Source organism: Crocodylus porosus, unplaced genomic scaffold (genome assembly GCF_001723895.1).
Source record: "Crocodylus porosus isolate Cpor-Errol unplaced genomic scaffold, CroPor_comp1, whole genome shotgun sequence".
In the NCBI taxonomy this organism is placed as follows: domain Eukaryota; kingdom Metazoa; phylum Chordata; order Crocodylia; family Crocodylidae; genus Crocodylus; species Crocodylus porosus.
In genome coordinates this window covers 34289000-34307127 of record NW_017728912.1, presented here as the reverse complement: position 1 = coordinate 34307127, position 18128 = coordinate 34289000, and the positions used below count along the sequence as shown (strand labels likewise).

Here is an 18128-nt window from a genome sequence, read left to right as displayed (position 1 = left end):
GGCAGCACAGCAGGTTGGGTCCAGGGCATCCTAGGCAGCCTGTGCCCTGGACCCCTGTGCAGTGCTGGGTCCAGTCTGTGGTGTTATGGGCTGCACATGACCCAAGCCAGGCCCAGAGCCTGGCGTGTATACAGCGAGTCCAGGGGCTGGCTGGTTCAGTATGCAGTTCACAGGACTGGGCTGCCCACACAAGCTGCATATGGTATGAGGAGTTGACAATGGGACACATGCTCCATGTAGTGCTCTGCTGGACCCAACGTGAGCGCACAGGGCCAGTCAGCAGGGCATCATACAGAGTGTGTTCCCCATGCCATATGCATGGCCAATCCAGCTGTGCATGCCCTGTACTGAACTAGCTAGCCCCAGAGGTCACTGAATGCGTGCTTGACTCTGGGGTCAGCAGAGGGTGTGCACTATCAGCAATGCATTGGCGGGACTCAGCACTTCATGTGATACAGGGGGTCAAGAAAGCAGGCTGTATGCAGTGCCCTGGATCAATGTCCATATGCTGCCTGCAGTACTGGGTCGTTTGCATGGTACAGACAGCATATGACATTTCCAGACCCTGGGGCTGGTCCATGAAGGACCCAATTCGATGGGTACTCTGCAACTGTTCCGTCCTGGTTTGGCCCACAGACTGGTTCAGGTATGCTCATCTGCCCTGCAGGGATGGATGAGTGATACCCCCCTCTCCTATGCTGTCTCCTAAAGTTGCCTATAAGATACTTTAGAAACCTTTCAAATGTCCCACACTTTCTTCTTGAGTCTTTACTGTAATGCTAAAAAAGTAACAGCACAGCCACAACTAATAAATAAATAAATAAATAAATAAAAATATACCAGCAGACTTACTTTTCAGGATCAGGATTATCCACTTTGGCTTGTTCCCAAATAATAGGATCAACACCTGCAAAAAAAAGAATTGTTTTTTCAGTAAGGACAAATCTCCACGTTATCATCCACAGCATAAAAAAAACATAGCATAAGTAACCCTATTTGCTATGGTAAACTGATAATAAATTGAAGATTAAATTGGTTATAGAATCACGGTCCCAAATCTTGTGGGAATACTGAGACCAGATTAACAGTTTTAAGCATCTTACTCAAATAAAAAAGAAAAGAGAAAATAGTGATTAACAAATGTTTTGGGAGTATGTCTTAATGCTTAGGATTCTACCAAAATCTTGTCAAAAACAATACAAAAATTGACACAAGCAAGAATTTCCTCAGCTAAACCATTTAAACAACCCAGGGAAGTAAGTGTCACTTTCAACAACAGGAAAACAAAGGAACCGGCCTGAAGTCATACAGCATGATTGTTATACATCATAATTAGTACTTAATATTATCTATCCCAGAGTGTGTGTTCAGGTGCACCCATTACATATATTCCTTCTGAGAAAATGAAGCCTAAAAGTAAGGTAAGAGTATGCTTTATTTTCATAGTAGGTAGGGTCGGAAGGGACCTGAGCAGATCATCTAGTCCGACCCCCTGCCATGTCAGGAAAGAGTACTGAGGTCAAACGACCCCCACAAGGTGTTAATCCAGCCTCCTCTTAAAGACCCCAGGGTAGGAGCCAGCACCACTTCTCTTGGAAGTTGATTCCAGATCCTAGCCGCCCTGACATTTTGGTTTGTTTGGGTTGGTTTTTGCTATAGAAGCAACAGCACCCTAGGTGTTCCAGTTAGGACCATTTAAGATAGTTGAGAATCACTGACAAATGCCTAAGGCACCATGGCACCTAGGGACTTTGGAGATCCTTCCAATGGCACCTTGGAGTGCTAGACAAAGTTAACAATATTAGGTCTGCAAGCATGATTCACAAAATAAAGCCAGATATTTCAAATAGAAATCCACAGTTATGTTCTGAATTCTTTGCAACAGAAATACTACTCTATTTTTTTCCTGTAGTTAAAAAAATAAAAATAAAAAAAAAATTGTGAAACTAAGAGCTGGAATTTTCTGAGGGGCACCTCAAGTCTAAAAAGGTTGAGGACCCTGGTTTAAATCTTTGTTGGGGCCACTTAAAAGTTAAGCAGAAGAGGAGAGAGCACTACTTAAAAATAAAACAAATCAAGAATGATGACAAGCAGTAGCCACAATACCCCACCTCCCTAACTCACAAACAAGTATCTTAAAGTTTCAGCAAATAAAGTAGCTTTGTGGATGTCTATGAAACTCTCCTTTTAAGCACTGCAGATTGCACGGGAGAAAGCATGAAACTAATTTTCAGATAAATATGGCTAGCAGACACTTAAGACTAGCATCACTGTAAAAAGATGCAGGGTCTGATGTTTTAATAATATGAAAGCATGACTAGTAAAGGAGCTAGTCCAAATTTTCACTGAAAAAACTGAAGTGTACTTACCAAGAATCATAGCAAATGATCACTAATGAGCTAATAATCATAAGTCATTTACAGTCAAGCAAGCTATGTCAATTCATAAATACTAAAACATCCTCAGGTAACATAAGATGCTTCATAACAGGGGTGGCCAACCTGTGGCACAACAGGGAAGGGAGCAGAGCAGTAGATAGGGCAGGGGACAGGGATCATACTGACATTCAGAAAGGGTTTGGGGCTTAATTTATGGCATGCCTACCAAAAGGGTTGGCCCCCTCTGCTTTACAACTTCAGAGAATTAAGAATAGCAAGCAATTGCTCAAGGTACACTAATCAGTAAAGAAGTTTTAAAAACTTAAAAATGTATCCCAATGCTCAGAAAATATGTAGCTTAAAACAAGAAAATTGAATTACAGGTTGTTAACAGTATGGCTTACAGTAGTGTGTAACCCCTTACTGTTGAGTTCTATATTTAGAAACTTTGCATCAATCAGACAATATAAAGCAGGGGCAGGCAATTATTTCAGGCAGAGGGCCACTTACTGAGTTTCAGCAAGCCATGAAGGGTTGCATGACAGGCAGCCAGCGGCAGATGCATATTAATTTTCTAAATGTTTAGGGGTCCCGCGGGCTGGATAGAATGGCCTGGCAGACCGCATCCAGGCCGCATTTTGCCCACCTCTGCTATAAAGTTATACTTTGGTAAAAGTATTAGCAACATTTGCAACAGAGATGCTAGCGTGCAATAGACCCAGTAAAACTACAAATGACACTTAAGCTAAAAAGTACACTCAGGTCCATCCTCCAAGTCATTCATAAGATACCAACCAGGGCTGGACTTAGGACAGATGCCTGCAAGACCCCATTTGATGCCTTCTTCCAATTAGACATTGAGCCATTGATGACTATTCTTTCAACACTATGATCTCACCAGTTACATACCCACTTTTAGCTGTTTACAAGCAGTTAGGTACACCATTAATTTAGTGCCACAGTACATACCAGCAGGAGCATTCTGTAAAAGCTGTTTGATTTGTGCAGGAGAAAGTTCTGTTCTTGCCATGGACATGGTGACGCCCAGCTGCTGTAGTGACGTCTTTATGTTAGCTTGCTCAAAATGAGCATACAAGGTTGTTGCTGGAACTCTTCTGGAAGTGCCATTGGGTGACCGCTCAACAACGTAAATGATGACTTCAGTCCTGAACAGGAAAATGTAAATAAGTCATAGGATACCAGTATCCCTATTTAATGGCTTACTGAAATCAGATAAATTAAAATTACAGGCCTGGGACAACATCACAATCAGGAGGAGAAAATTACAATTTAATTTCTAGTGCCTTCAAGTCAATTACGAAAAAAAATATACGTAGCGGAATAGATTACATACCGACAACTACAATGACTAGGACATAGCACTCAGAATTACAAATATTCAATGTAGCTTTAAATACTGGTTTACTGTAAATGAATGAAGCTACGTAGCTTTTAAGAGGATCTACACACTACGTTTTTCATTGCACATTAAAACTAGCAGCAGCAGGGGAAAATGCACAAGACATCCTGCAGGTATCTATTTGATCTATGCCAACCTAGCTCAAGCTCGGTCACTGGGGAAAAGATGCAGATACTATAGTACTTGTCTTTTCAATATATTGAGTTATCCATTATGTTAGGATGAAATCAGAATGTGTGTGGAAGGTAATAACAGTCACAACGTGTTACAAATATTTGAGAGAGAGCTGGAAAAACAAAACAAAACAAAAAACAAAACAGACAAACATACGTATCGTCATGAAGTAATCTGGCACCAAACACACTGAACTAGTCTGTTAGGCAACAATAAGCAAACAGTCTTCTAAGTTGATGCGCTATAAAAGATGTGTCAATGTGCATCCAAATACCAATCTACCTTAATCACCTGACAGGTAAAGCTTTCCTGTTGTTTAAATATTCAGCATATTTATCCTATTCACAGTAACCAATAAGCACAGTCCCAATTTTTCCTGTGCTGAACAGCAGGGGCAGGGAATAATTTATTCCCAGAACTTTGATTTTGGTGACACAGACAAGGAAGATGCAGTACATTTAACGTGTTATCCAAAATGATGGGGGGAAAGGAAATCACTATTTGGGTGGAACAGATGATAAACCTAAAGGGGAAAAATAGATCCTGCCTAAAAATACAAATGACACTGCTTAGAGAAATTACACACAAAATTTTCAGTACATATTTGAGTATTCCTTTAAGAATCTAGTGAAAAGATTCAGCGGAGAAAGCTGTGACACTGAAGCAGACTGACTTTTAAAGGGGCAACATTTTACATGAGCAGAGAAGAACAAACATAAAGAAATGGCCAAACTTGCACGTTAAAGAAATATTCACATACTGGTCATCTGGCATTGTTCTAACACCTTCTACATTAACACTGAGGGTCTGGTTTCCTCCCAATATTTTGTGCAGAGATTCCACTAGCTGCTGCTGTTGGCTTCGGATGTCTGTCTCTTTCCTATTGAAGACCAAGACCACTAGCCCATCTTCATCCTTATTGTTGGGCATGCAACTATAGCCCACAGCCTGTAGCACAAAAAAAGAAAAGAAAACCAAAACCACACCATGGATATCATTAAAAGTTCTAGTGAAAAAGGGATAGACCACTATACAAAGGCAAGGCCAGAAGATCAAGTTGTAGAACCTGAACCCTGAAAGATTACATTCTTTCAGGCATGTTTCAAACTAATGCCAAGTACAACCAAAGTACACATACAGTATTAATAATTTTATAAAACACTAGTCACACTGCCATTTTTTAAAAAGCACACTCAAAGTTATCAGTAAATGGTTTGAGATTTGTTTGGTTGGTTTTTTTTTAAAGGTAACTTGGAGAAATGTCTATTCTCAGTCTTCCAAAAAATTTCTACTATCGGGGAGAGTCTATTTTGTTCCAACTTTTTTTTTTGTTTGTATTTTAGATCCAAGTTGAATCGAACAACAGAATATTATACAATTGTGAAATGAAAATGTAACAGCAGAAATGAGTTTTGAGTTGTTAATTATCAAATACACAATATAAACATTGAAAAGAGAAAAAATGAAGCGTTAAAATGTAAAATGATAATTACAGTTATCATAAGGAACCTCCTACCTTCCTACCCTAGATAAAGACAAAATATTGGAAGATAAGGTATGCATACTGTGTACTTGTACAAGGTGTAAGCCTTGAAGATTTTTTACTGGGAACTCTAATATATACAAAAGAGCCAGTTTTCCCTCTCAACAAAGTGTCAGCATTTTAATGTAGGCTTCTAAACAGCTTCTAAATAGGAAAACTCCAAACTTCTTAATTTTCTTTAAAAATTCATCTTTATTCTTTTTGTGATAAGCTTCCAGTTACAAATAGAATCTTGAACTGCTGATGATACAAAGAACAGATGGGATGCAACAGTGATTATTTGTTATTTAAGTGATGTACAGGAAAAATTTAAACAGGATTCTCATGATGTTGTGGTTGATGGAATGGAGAACAACTTGATGTTACACTAGAATTTATATTTTTCCAGTCTGAAAATTATCTTTAAAAGTCTCTGTGTTAGAATTTATGTGATAAGGCACTCAAATTCATTTCTCAAAGATCAGTTCCCCTTGGACATTAAAAAAAACCAACTTAATAACACTAACTTAGAAAAACTCTGCCAGTCATTACTCATTTGCACATGTTTGCAATCCTTAAGTGATGCCCTGATTTCTGAGCACTCAAAGTTTCATCTGTTATGCACAGGAAATAGCACAAGTGTTTTAGTTACTAACAGCGAGTTTGTAACAAAACTAATTCCCATTACAAATTAAGTCTTAATGACAGCCAATAGCTTAGTTGTTTTCAACCCATTTACACTGAGAAAGGCAGCAGAAATGTCATACCTTAAATCTGCAAAAGGGATTTTCCTGTGTGAAGTCCACTGGAGCAATGTTGTTGTTAAAGTATCCTTTTCCTGTCCCCCAAAAAGCTTGCAGCTGGTTCCACTTTGCCAAAATCGCATCTCGCTCATCTCCCAAGAGCGTAGGAGCTGAAAGAGCACTGGCAGTATTTATCAGCTGGTTACACTGGGAAGGTGCCTGAGTCGGCTGACTGTACAAGACACCTAATGCTGTATCAGACACACAGAAAAAGACAAAAGTTCTTTAGAAATAAAGGAAGATTAACTGGCTAAAGCATCTCACAAAGCATTAACAGCAACACTGTCTTTGCTGTTATCTGAATTATTGTGATTTTGGGGGACACCACAATCTTTGGGTGTAAATAAAGCAGTCCCAAGTTTTTTCAAATGATTTTTCACCTTCCATTATATATGGAAGATGACAAACTGGCCAAATCCATGACACCGAGACCTAACTGGCTCTTCAACTTATCACTAGCCGCATCTCAGAAAACAGTAGCTAAGAGGTTGTGATGGTGTTTTTGATTACTGCAAGCATATGCATAAATTCAGTGAACAACAAAGATGCTTACCACTTTTACGATGTCGTCTTTCTGTTGAAATGTGAAAATTTTAACTAATGTGCAGTAGAGTTCTTCTCGCTCTAAACTTTTGCCACAATTCACACAGAGCTGTATGCATTTTACAGCTCTCTGATAGTTTTGATTAGCTCAGGATGCACAAAGCAAGTGCCAATAGCATGGATATTCAATAATAGAAAGCAACACCTTTTATGAAGAGGGGGTCTATATCTACCCAGTTCACAACATTCTTGGATGCTTCAAAAATCTGATAGGTAACTTGTGATTTTACAAAACCACAACAAAACAGTCAGCAAAGTCTGAATCTGTTCATATCTTGACTTTTCTACAAAAGACATTTGTCAATACTTCCTTCCTCATATAAATTCTGGCAAGATTCTCACTAACAATACTGAAACAAAGAAAGGACCTGAACTATATGTGGCATTTTCAAGGATGTACCACTACTACCTATGAGGATTCCAGGAACAGAACTGCAAAGTTATGCATGACATAATTCTGGTTGTTTGCATGTATTTTAGGAATGTAAATAACAATTTAATAATATATCTGTTTAACCTGTTGTAATTACAAAGGTTAATCATTATGGCAACCCCAATGCAGGTGGTCAGGAGGAAGGGAAAAGCAAGGAGGGAGGTGGGAGAGGGGACTAGTATCTAATACAGGGGTTGGCAAAATATGGCCTGCAGGCTGGAACTGGCCCACCAAGGGATTTTCTCTGGTCCACAGTAGGTCCCTCAGCCCTCCCTAGCCCAGGCACAGGGTGGAGGGAAGAGGTGGGGTTGGGAGGCAGCCCAGGCCATATGTGCAGCCAGTCCCACTGCCCCCCGGGTGCGCAGCAGGGCTGGGGCAGCATGGCAGCCAGACTGCATTTCACAGTAGCCTCAACAGCTGTCACAGCTACTGGACCTGGCCCCAACACCACTGCCCAGGCATCCCAGCTCGTCTGGCATGCACACACTACCAGGGTGAGAAGACCCTCACAGGCAGGGTGCAGCACCCAGAAGCAGGACAGGTGGATGGGGCCAGGGCTGGGAGTGCAGGGTAATGAGAATGCGGGGCCATGATAGCACAGAGTTGGGTCCTGGGGCAGAGCCACAGTCCACTACGATTGGTGCCAGTTCCACAAGCAAGGGCATACAGGGAGCAGATTGCAGCTGTGCCCTAGCCCCTGGCCTAGTGCTGTCACCACCCCAAGATCCCAGGGTCTCCATGAAGACTGGATAGGCCCATGTGGGCAGGGCATATGGCCAGACATAAGATGGGGCCACAGGGTGAGGTGGGGAGCTACATTTTAGGAGCAGGGCAGGCAGGACCAGGGCAGAGCCACGATCAACTCCCTGCTCATCCCTGCCCACAAAACCAGTGCCCGTCATAGGGGCATGTGGACAGTGGATCATGGCCCTGACCCAGCACTGTCACTACTCCAAGATCCCAGACCTGGCCACACTCACGTATCCTGTTCCCAGATGCAGCTCCCCATCCACCTGTGGCCCCACCCCATCTATGTGCCTTGCCTGCACAGGTCCCAACTGGTGTCTAAGACCTTGGGATTGTTGGGCCACAATAGCATGGGGCCAGGGCCCTGGGCAGAGCTGTGATCTGCCTCCCACATGGCTCCTGCCCATTGAACCAGCACCCACTGGGTACCCCACACTGTCACAGGCACACAATCCAAGCCCTGGCCCACTCCACTTCTGGATGCTGCTCCCAACCTCTCACAGCTCCATCCCAGCTGCTCATCCCAGCACAGAGAAGAGCTACTTAGGGAGTTTTGGTGAGCTACTTGGTGGGGGAGATGGACAAACCATAGGTGTGCTGACCCAGCCCATGACAGCTCACCAAAACTGCCTAAATGGCCCTTGGACCCAAATAATTGCCCACTCTGTTAAAGTCTGCAGACCTCAGTGCAGCCAGCTGCAGCATCCCCACTGCCTGCCTTGAGCAGCCCATGCTCTGTGGTGGGCAGCAGGGGCCTGCCCAGAGCCTGGGCTGCCATGGCAAGCAGCAGGGAGGCTGCAAGTGGCTGCACTGGGGTCCATGGAGCCTAGCTAGAGATTCTAATCCCCACTCCCTCTCACCCTCTCCTCCTCCTTCCCTGCCATCTTCTGGTTCCTTCTGGGGCACCACGTGGCTTCCCTTCCCTGCCAGACTGTGCCCCCTCCCCTGCTAATTGATAACTGGTATGCTGTAACTGGTTATCATGGGACTTATCAGTTAAACAATTAATTGTCTGACTATTCACATCCCTAGTGTATTCACACCTAAAACTCCTCTGTGGCAGCAGAACCTTTATTTTTTTTGCCAACAGCTACAACATTCCTGTCAAGCAGAATAAAGTTTCTTCTGTCACCTGAAAACCAGAAGGTATGTGCAGATACTCCTGCCAGCCATAGTCTCAATAGTGGGTGCCTTTCCAGGGGCATTTCTCACTCTAACAATGCTAAGTAGAGTCGCAGTGAGCTGACAGAATGGCATGGATGTGTACACGCTCTGGCAATGGCCAAATATTAAGCAGTTAAGTATTAAATAATAATTAAAAATAAAGTCTTTGTACTTACAAGTCTGCTGCTGTGTACTGAATCCTCCAAAGCCTAATCCAGTTCCTAAACCAGTACCTAAACCAGTACCAGTTCCTGTTGCTGTGCCAAAACCAGTACCAAATCCAAACCCTTTGTTCTGAGTAGCACCAAAAAGCCCTAATGGGACACGTAAAAAAAAATTATGGAGAGAAGCAGAAGACAGATGAACTGCAATATAAAACAACTTCTAGAATACCAATTCTAATTTAAATCCAAGTCACCTATGCATATTTTCTATGACTAAAACTGATGGATTCTTACCAGTGGTACCTGTGTTGGTAGGAGCAGAAAAGCTAAATGCTGGTCCAGCTGTGGTGGTTGTTGTCCCAAACCCTCCAAATGCACCTAGGGTATGAGATATACAAATAAACAGAAGGATTTGCCACAAGGTATGAGATCATGATAAACTGCACACACGGATGGATTTTTATGAAGAGAAATGTTGACAGACAGATATGTAGATCACAAGCAAGTGTTTCACACTGATCACAGTTATCAGTTTTTTGACAGTAAGCAGGAGAGAACATGTGGACAAGAAATGTATCTTGTAATGAATGACTTAAGGATATGGAAATTTTACCTTTAGTTAACAACTTCCTTGGTCATGAAAAAACAAGTTTAATCAGTTCAGGATGTGCCTTTTCTATTTCCAGAATATTATAGCTAATACTAACGTTAGTTATTTTCATTCTCTAATTTTTAAAAAGCAAAGCAATTTTTGTTGAGCTTTTAATACAAAGCAGCATGCTATTTCTGTATTTTCTCATTTAAAAGCAACTATAAACACTCAGATAAGACCAAGCATTCACCATAACTTGCATAAAGTGGTTGTGCATAATCAGGACCATAAACAGAAATATTGTTTTATACTGAATTCTCTTTTTTTCTCATGGTTTGGCAGACCTGTGGCAAAACAAGAGTTCATCAAGTTGGCAAGTGGATGATAACCTAGGTCACAATCCTACAAGAAGATCTATGAGGATGGATCCCTGTGGATCTCCAGATTTCCAGGAGACTGTGTATGGATGCAAGGATCTTCCTGCATGAATCACAGGGGTAGCATAGTAAATGCAGAATGGATATATCTGAATAATATAACAATACAAAGGAAGATACTCAGTTTTGCTAAGAGCATTAGATATCATGCAACCACATCCCTTAACATGTAAACATATAAGATAGGTTTAATTTGGCAGCAGGATCTAAAATATCTTCAAAGTGAAGATAGTCTCTTCAAATCTCCTTAACTGCAAATGTATCACCACACTATCTAACCAGAACTGCAGAACCAATGCAAGATGGTAATTTAAGAGACTTGACTGGGATCAGTCGAATCCAAGAGATCTGATGAATAAAATATTAGTAAGAGTTCATGCACACAATACGTGCAAAATACAAAGAAAAATGTACTAGGAATCATTCTTGTAATCATAAACCAACTACAAGCTAATTTTTTTTGTGTGGTAGAACAGTCCACTTCCACCTCTGAAGTATTTGCAAGTGTAGTCTTTCTTGTTGGGTTTGTCTGTCAAGGGAGTGATCCAGGTCTGTGAGATCCCCCCCAGGCTACACTGCTTAAATATATGTTACTTAAATATATGCTTATTTTGGAAATTCTCTGGGGCTTTATCTTGAATGGTTGGCAACACTTGCATGCTACAAAACTTACTGGCTTATGACATATAGCAGGTATAGTCTGATGTTTTACTTTTTTTGCTAGAGATCTAAATCAACAGATCCCAGCTGTCTTTAGTCCACAGCAAGTTGACAAGTCATGAGGTGCAGAATCCTCTCTAATTTCCAGCTATTTGAGTTCAGGCTCAACATAAAAATGTGTCAAAGCAACTGAAAACAAGGGAGATAAACCAAAATAGACATCCATTTGTGGCTTCTGCCACACAGAAGAAACAGGTGCTTTCCCACAGGGACTGGAGCTAGCAGCAACAGAATAAGGCAGCTAATCTATGTAGGACAAAGCTAAAGCTGTTGTAAATGTATATGAAGTAAAATACGTATTTAAACTGAAAATACAAGAGAGAAGGAATGAAAAGCATAAGAGTGAGTGCTTAACATTTTTAGTACTATACTGAGCATGGGGACATAAGATGACAAATAGGAAAGGTCTGCAAGTCACTCTTAAGATGTCCAAACAATGGAGGAATGTCATAATTTAAATAATATGAGGCCAGACTGCGTGAAGGCTGTCAGGTATTTTTGCATCATGGTATCTGAGATTAGCTGGGATAAACCTACTGGTCCAAGGTAAAATACAGGAAAAGGCCTTGTGATTTAAGGCATGCTCCCCCCACCTTTTCATGTATCAAAATCCCTCAGCAGTCATGTCCCAAGTTGGCACCAATTCAATCACTACCCAAATTATTAAAGTCGCCTTCCATACACACACACAGTAGGAAAGGTAACAGGATCTCAGGTAACCCTATGCAGAAGAGCCCATTGGACAGACCATCTATCATAAAGGCACAAAGTAAGGCAACTACTGAAAACAGCATGACAAAACAGCTAGCTTGAAATGACATACTACACATACATATAGGTCAGAAGTACAGGAAGAGTTAAAAAGTATATTTAGAAAAGCAGAATTATAGTCAATTAGCGAAAGCAAGCTTTATAGAGAAATAACAAACAGCATGGTATACACAAAGCATCAAACAGATACAGTTAGTTGGTGCTAATTTGTCAATACAGAAACAAATATTAACATCTTAAAATAGCAATGCATTAGTCATGAATCTATTCAACTTGCCATACCTAAGCATAAAAAATAAAAAGTTTATACTGAGTTGTTTTCGACTATGCTTTTGTTTTGCTCTTTCAAAAGATCAGTTTTATGCAACTGGATTAAAAAAAAGTTTTCCAGTTACATATGCAAGCTCCCATTCTAATAATGTTGTAATTTGACTAAATTAATTTCTCTCTTTAAAATCACCATACACGTCACAAAATATTAGTAAAATTAGAATATGCATCAAAGGTTTGGCTTGAATTAGTCCAGGTTCAACAATAAAAGCAAGTCAATAAAACACAGGTGATGGTGCCTCTTTACTCAGCACTGATGAGGCCTCATCTAGGGTACTGGGTCTAGCTTTGATTTTGACATTTTTAAAAGGACATGCACAAGTTAGAGAGGATCTGGAGATGTAAAGCAAAAAATGATAAAGGGCTTGGAGAGCAAGCCATATGAGGGGAGGGTGTAATAGACACTCTGAGCTTGTAGGAAAGGCAATTAAGAAGAGACATAATGGCAATCTGTTTCCAAATACCTGAACAACTGCTATAAAGGGAGAGGACACCTTTTCTCCCTTGCTACAGAGAACAGGACATACCAAAGAGCATGAAGTTTCAGCGAAGTAGATTTAGATTGGATATGAGGAAAAACTTGCTCACTATTAAAACAGTGAGGCAGTGGAACAGACTGTCTAGGAAAACTGTGGAATCTCTGTCTTTGGAAGTTTTCAAGAGGAGTTTGGGTAAGCACTGGTTAGAGATGATCTAGGAAGAGTAATGCCTGGAGTGTTCTGTAAAGAGCAACAGCTGGAGGCTCATGAGGCCCTGATCTCTCACACACACAGATCACTGAGATTATAAAAGCAGCTCTGCAGGCTAGAGCATGTGGATATTGGAGAGGACTACTCAGCAGCAGGAGAAAGGAAGAGAGGTCTGCAACTGGTTTAGTTACAAAAGAAGATTAAAGGACCCAGAATAAGTTTAGGGAGGAGACAGGATGACAGAAAAGGGAGTTCTGGCTCTCCTGTTATGATGTGTGGAGTTGTGTTTGTTGTCCCCAGGTTGCACAGCCGAATGGAGGGTGTTTGGTTTATCCCATGCTTCTGAGCATCGCTGGGTGTCAGACGGGGCCAGGAAAGAATTTTTTCCTCTCCTTGCTACAGGTGCCAGTAGGGGTCTCCACCTCCCCACCCTGTTTTCTTCATAAGCACTGACTATTGGTTGCAGCCAAGGCTGGGGATTTTGACTGGGACAAAATCCCAGAGGTTCCAGGGTTGTGACCCTCTACTTAGCGTCAAACTGATTGCCACATTTAGTATCAGGAAGGAACTTTATCCCAAAGTCAGACTGGTATGAACACTGAGGGAATTCGCCTTTTTCTGCAGCGAGGGCTATGCCCCCTGTTGGATCTCAAATGCATTTTACTAACTCCTGGAGCAGCAAGACGCTGACAGCTCTTGTCCCCAAGCTTTACCTATGGCAAGCCAGGGTGCTTCTGGTGTTTTGGGGCATTTTGCCTTGTAGCTGTGCAATAGTGGTTTTAGGAATAAATTAGACAAGGACTTGTATGGGATGATTTGGATAGGAATGATTTGACCTCAAGCACACGGTTGGACTAGATCAGTGTTTCTCAACCTGTGGGTTGTGACCCAAAAGTGGGACACAAGAATATATAAAAGGGTCACAAACAAACTTAAAAAATAGATCAAAAAAACTTTAAAACAACTGATTCTCCTTTAAGGGAGAAAAACATGGGAAGCCATGGCTTTTCCCTTGCAGGCGGGCAGAATTCCAGCCTGTGAAGGGCTGCTTGGAGCCCTATGCCTCACACACCCACCCGCTGCCCCCCACACTAGAGGGATGGGGCCTTGGGGCAGGGCAGCAGGTTGGGAGTGAAGAGCACTGGGTTGGGACTGGCCACTGATGTTTACAAATGGGTCCTGGACCTGTTACAGAACCACTGGAGTAGATGACCTCTAGAGGTCCCTTCCAGGCCTTACTTTCCATGATTCTATTAACTTACACTAAATTGCATTTAACCAGTTAAATATGATTGTTGAAATGCATAAAACTGACAAAACTACTGTAATACAAACAGTAATGAGACTGCAGAATGGATAGAATTCCTATACGAGCAGCTGTAAAAACCCCAATATCCCAACGGTTTATTCTTCATAAATGAGAATGGTTAAGAAATACCAGTTACGTGTTTTCAGAAGGGAAGAGTCAAGTTAAGGTAAATACACAGCTGTTTATTTCAAATTGACAGAGCTATAAGGGACTGCTGATTCCTGTTGCCAACAAACACCCCCAGAGTACACATTATGCAGAAAAAAGCTAGACTGTAATTTCAAGAACAAGCTTGCTTCTGTGCATTGTTTCAACAGTAATTAATAAACAAAGGCTAGCAACAAGAGCTATTAATTTAGTGCTGATCGTATAAAATTTGTTTCTCCACAGAAACTGTTTAAGTGTGATGTGTTAATGATAACCAAGTGAAGTCCAATGAAGAGACATAAGAAAGATGAGAAAACAAGACGGCAGCAGTCCAAGAATCTACAGTAAAGAAATATGACTTTACAGATCAGCTCTGCAATTATTCAGTGTTACTAACATCTCAACATGGAATTATTGTTTTTAAGTAAATCTAGCCATTTGTGAAGTAAACATTATTTAGTTTTACATTGGACAATGCGTAGGACACCATGTTTCACTTTGTTTTAGCGAATATGGTGTTTTGACAATGTTCTCTTAACATGCATTTCACTGAACTTGCACAGAGAACCCAGAAGTTAGTGAAAAGATTTTCAAAACCATATTCGTAAATTCTATTACAATTTATTACATTGTTTGGTCTCTCTAATTTGTCTTATGCAAAAAGTAATGATGTACTTAAAACATTTATATACCAGAGTTCTGGAAAGAATTCTTGGACCCTGCTATCCACATTCATTACAAACAAGCATATGCATTATCTACCTGCACTTGCCAGACTGTTACCAAAATTGAATGGTGGCGCTGAGGTAGTGGAAACACCGAAATTCCCAATATTAAAATTCACTGCAGGGCTAGCAGTTAATCCGAAACCCCCAAAATTAAACCCACTGGCAGTGGAGTTTGCCGTTTCAAGCCCACCAAATCCTGACAAGTGGGAAGCAGAAAGAGAGCAAGGTAGCATTAGTTTTGAACAGAAGGTATGCTTAAGAAATACAGCAACTTTTTTTTCACTGGCAGAGGCTAGAAAAATTGGACAGATTAGGAAGTTAGAAGAGCGTGCGAACAAGAAGGTACTCCATTTCAAATAAGATTAATTTATTCCATCCAAATGACAGTGAGAGAACCTCTCCTGTTGGCCAGGCAGTTGAGCTTTTAGTGACCCAAATGTTTTACAGGCTGAAAGGGCTGAAAATAATTTGGCCTTTTCCAGCATGTGGAACCACCTAGGACTCCGGCATCCAGTCAACCATCATTGTTTAACAAGGGCAATTGAACTTCCCCTTCCAATGATTTAAACAAGGGATGCTCAGCCTCTGGTTGGCAAGTCAAATGCAGCCCACGGAGCTTTGAAATCCAGCCCACAAGGCTTTGCAGAGGTCAGGAAATTTAGCAGCAAGGAAGCAATGGCAGTACTACCAAACCTCTCAGCTGCCAAAATCCTAGTTCCAAACAGATGGACCAGGGCCAGGCCAAGCCCCCCCCACTATGTAAAGCTGGACCAGAGCTGGGCTGCCCACCTCTGTAAGGTAGGACAGGGCCTTACTGTGCCAGCCCTAAGTGTTAGATTGGGTCCACTGCCGAATCCAGCCTGCAGAGCGATCAGGCACTGCCCATCTGGCCTGCTGGTGAAACAGGTCAAGTACTACCAATTTAAAAACATCTTTCCCCACCTCTCCTCATATACCTCAGATAGATTTCCACATACCACACCTATCTTGGAACTTCTTTTCACTAGTAAAAGCTATTATTTTCCAGCACACAGATGGCTGTGAAGACCTGACAGTGCTGGTTGCAAGTGACCAATCAGTCAGTACAGGCCAGGACACACTATGGGTAGACTTACCTCAACTAATCATGATTGAACTTTTCATAATCATGTTTATAAAGCAGAGTTGAACAAAATATAACCCGCCAAGGGATTCTGTCTGGCCTGTGGCAGGACCCTTGGCCCCGCCTAGCCCAGGAACAGGGGATTAGCCCAGGAGGGGCATGTGCAGTCAGTTCCACAGCCCCTGGGCATGCAGCAGGGCTGAGACAGTGCAACAGCTGGACTCACTTCCTGGCAGCCCTGGCAGTTCCTTCTGGCTGCCACCACTTCCAGACCAGGCCCTGCTGCCCAGGCACCCCAGCCTGTCTGCCCTGCAGCCACTGCAGAGTACATAGCCAGGCAGATAGGATGGGGCTGTGGGTAGCAGTGTCCCGGAGTGGGATAGGTAGGTGGAGCTGGGATTGCAGGGCAGAATCTTGGAGTGGTGACAACGCAGGGCCATGGCCGAGGGCAGAAGTGCAACCTGACATCTGTATGTCCTTGCAATGGGGGCTGGTTCCACAGGCTTGGGAGTGCAGGTAGTGGATCATGGTTCTGCCCCAGGACCTGAACCTGTCAGTGCCCCAAGATCCCAGCCCTGCACCTCCTTCCACCTGGCCATGTGGTCTTCTTGCGCAGGTCCTAGCCAGTCTCCATGGAGACCCCAGGATCACAGAGTGTGACAGCATGGGCCCAGAACCTGCGGCAGAATCGTAATCCGCTCCAGCCCCGAACTGGTGCCTGGTGCAAGGGCACGTGAGGAGTGGACCACGGTTCTGCCCTATGACCCAGGTCCCTGCTATCATGGCTCTCCAATCCCAGCCCCAGCCCTGTCAGCCCACCCCAGGACCCCATTCTGTCCACCCGCCTGTGCACAGAGCTGAGCCAATTAGGGGGGTTTGGTAAGCTATTGCCCATGGCAGCTCACCAAAACTCCCTAAGTGGCCCTGCCTATATAACTGCCCAACTCTGCATTCAAGCACCTTTGCTGCTTCAGTGAAGATGAGCCCTGGGTATATTTTTATTCTGACACTGGTCCCTATCACTGCTGGCCCCTTCAACCGCTGACCCGCAAACAGACTGTTCTGTGACATTTCCTATTAGAAAGAGCTGCTTGAAATAACGGTGCTGCTAGGCGCTCCCTGCCCGCCTCCCGTCGCAGCAGGGGCCGCCTGCGCCCCGGCGGGAGGAATAGGGTAGGGTAGGCTCGGCTCGGCTCGGCTCGGCTCGCGCGCCCAGCGTGCCTCAGCCAGGGTCCCGCTATAAAAGGCCCGAGTGAGACCCGAGCTGGAAGGCCACCGGGGGGCGGAGCGGGGCGTCCGGTTGCCAGGCAGCGGCACTAGCGGAGCAGCGACCGCCTCTCGCGCCGCCCGGCTAGGCCCGGCCCGGCCTGGCGGCCCCGCACTCACCCGTTGGGTTGGTGGCGCCGGCGCCCCCGGTCGCCCCAAAGTTGAAGGCCATGAGGCGGCGGCACTGGAGTAGGGCAGTCGCCGCAGAGAGCAGCCGGAAACGCCGAGTTCGGGAAACACTTCCGGCCGAGCCCTCGCCCCGGAACCAGTCACCGGCGCCTCAAGCAAGAAAGCGGGCGCAAACGAGCGCGGAGTTGTGACGGCATCGCAACGCGCCGGGGAGGCAGGAACGCCCGTCGCCGCATGCGCCGGCGCGTGTGAGCGGCCGTCCCGCGCCAGGGAAGGGCCACGTGGTTTTGGGCTCCTGTCGTGGAAGCAGCGGTTCTGGAGGGTGAGCGGTAGTAGCTGGGGTTTCTCCCCGCGGCCGGGCCGGGCTGCTTTTCAGGGGTACTCCCGCGCTGCTACTTATGGTCGTACTGGATCCCAGGAAGGCTACGGAATAGCGGGTGCAGGAGATACCCGGTTCGGTGCTCTCCCTGTATAGCATCCACTGCCACCGTAGGCGGACA

The 18128-nt window shown here is 43.7% G+C and overlaps 1 protein-coding gene across 1 annotated transcript in view; it reads right to left on the bottom strand.

The window, feature by feature from the left end:
- Window positions 1-17743, bottom strand: part of NUP54 (nucleoporin 54) — a 28627-nt gene extending 10884 nt beyond the window's left edge. Inside the window, exons 1-7 of the mRNA XM_019534252.1 lie at window positions 17620-17743; window positions 9703-9786; window positions 9421-9558; window positions 6262-6488; window positions 4733-4920; window positions 3348-3544; window positions 853-907 (exon numbers count right to left, since the gene is read on the bottom strand). Coding sequence (XP_019389797.1) covers window positions 853-907; window positions 3348-3544; window positions 4733-4920; window positions 6262-6488; window positions 9421-9558; window positions 9703-9786; window positions 17620-17671 — 941 coding nt within the window. The 5' untranslated portion in view covers window positions 17672-17743. The remainder of the gene's footprint in view (window positions 1-852; window positions 908-3347; window positions 3545-4732; window positions 4921-6261; window positions 6489-9420; window positions 9559-9702; window positions 9787-17619) is intronic.
- Window positions 17744-18128: the final 385 nt, after the last annotated feature.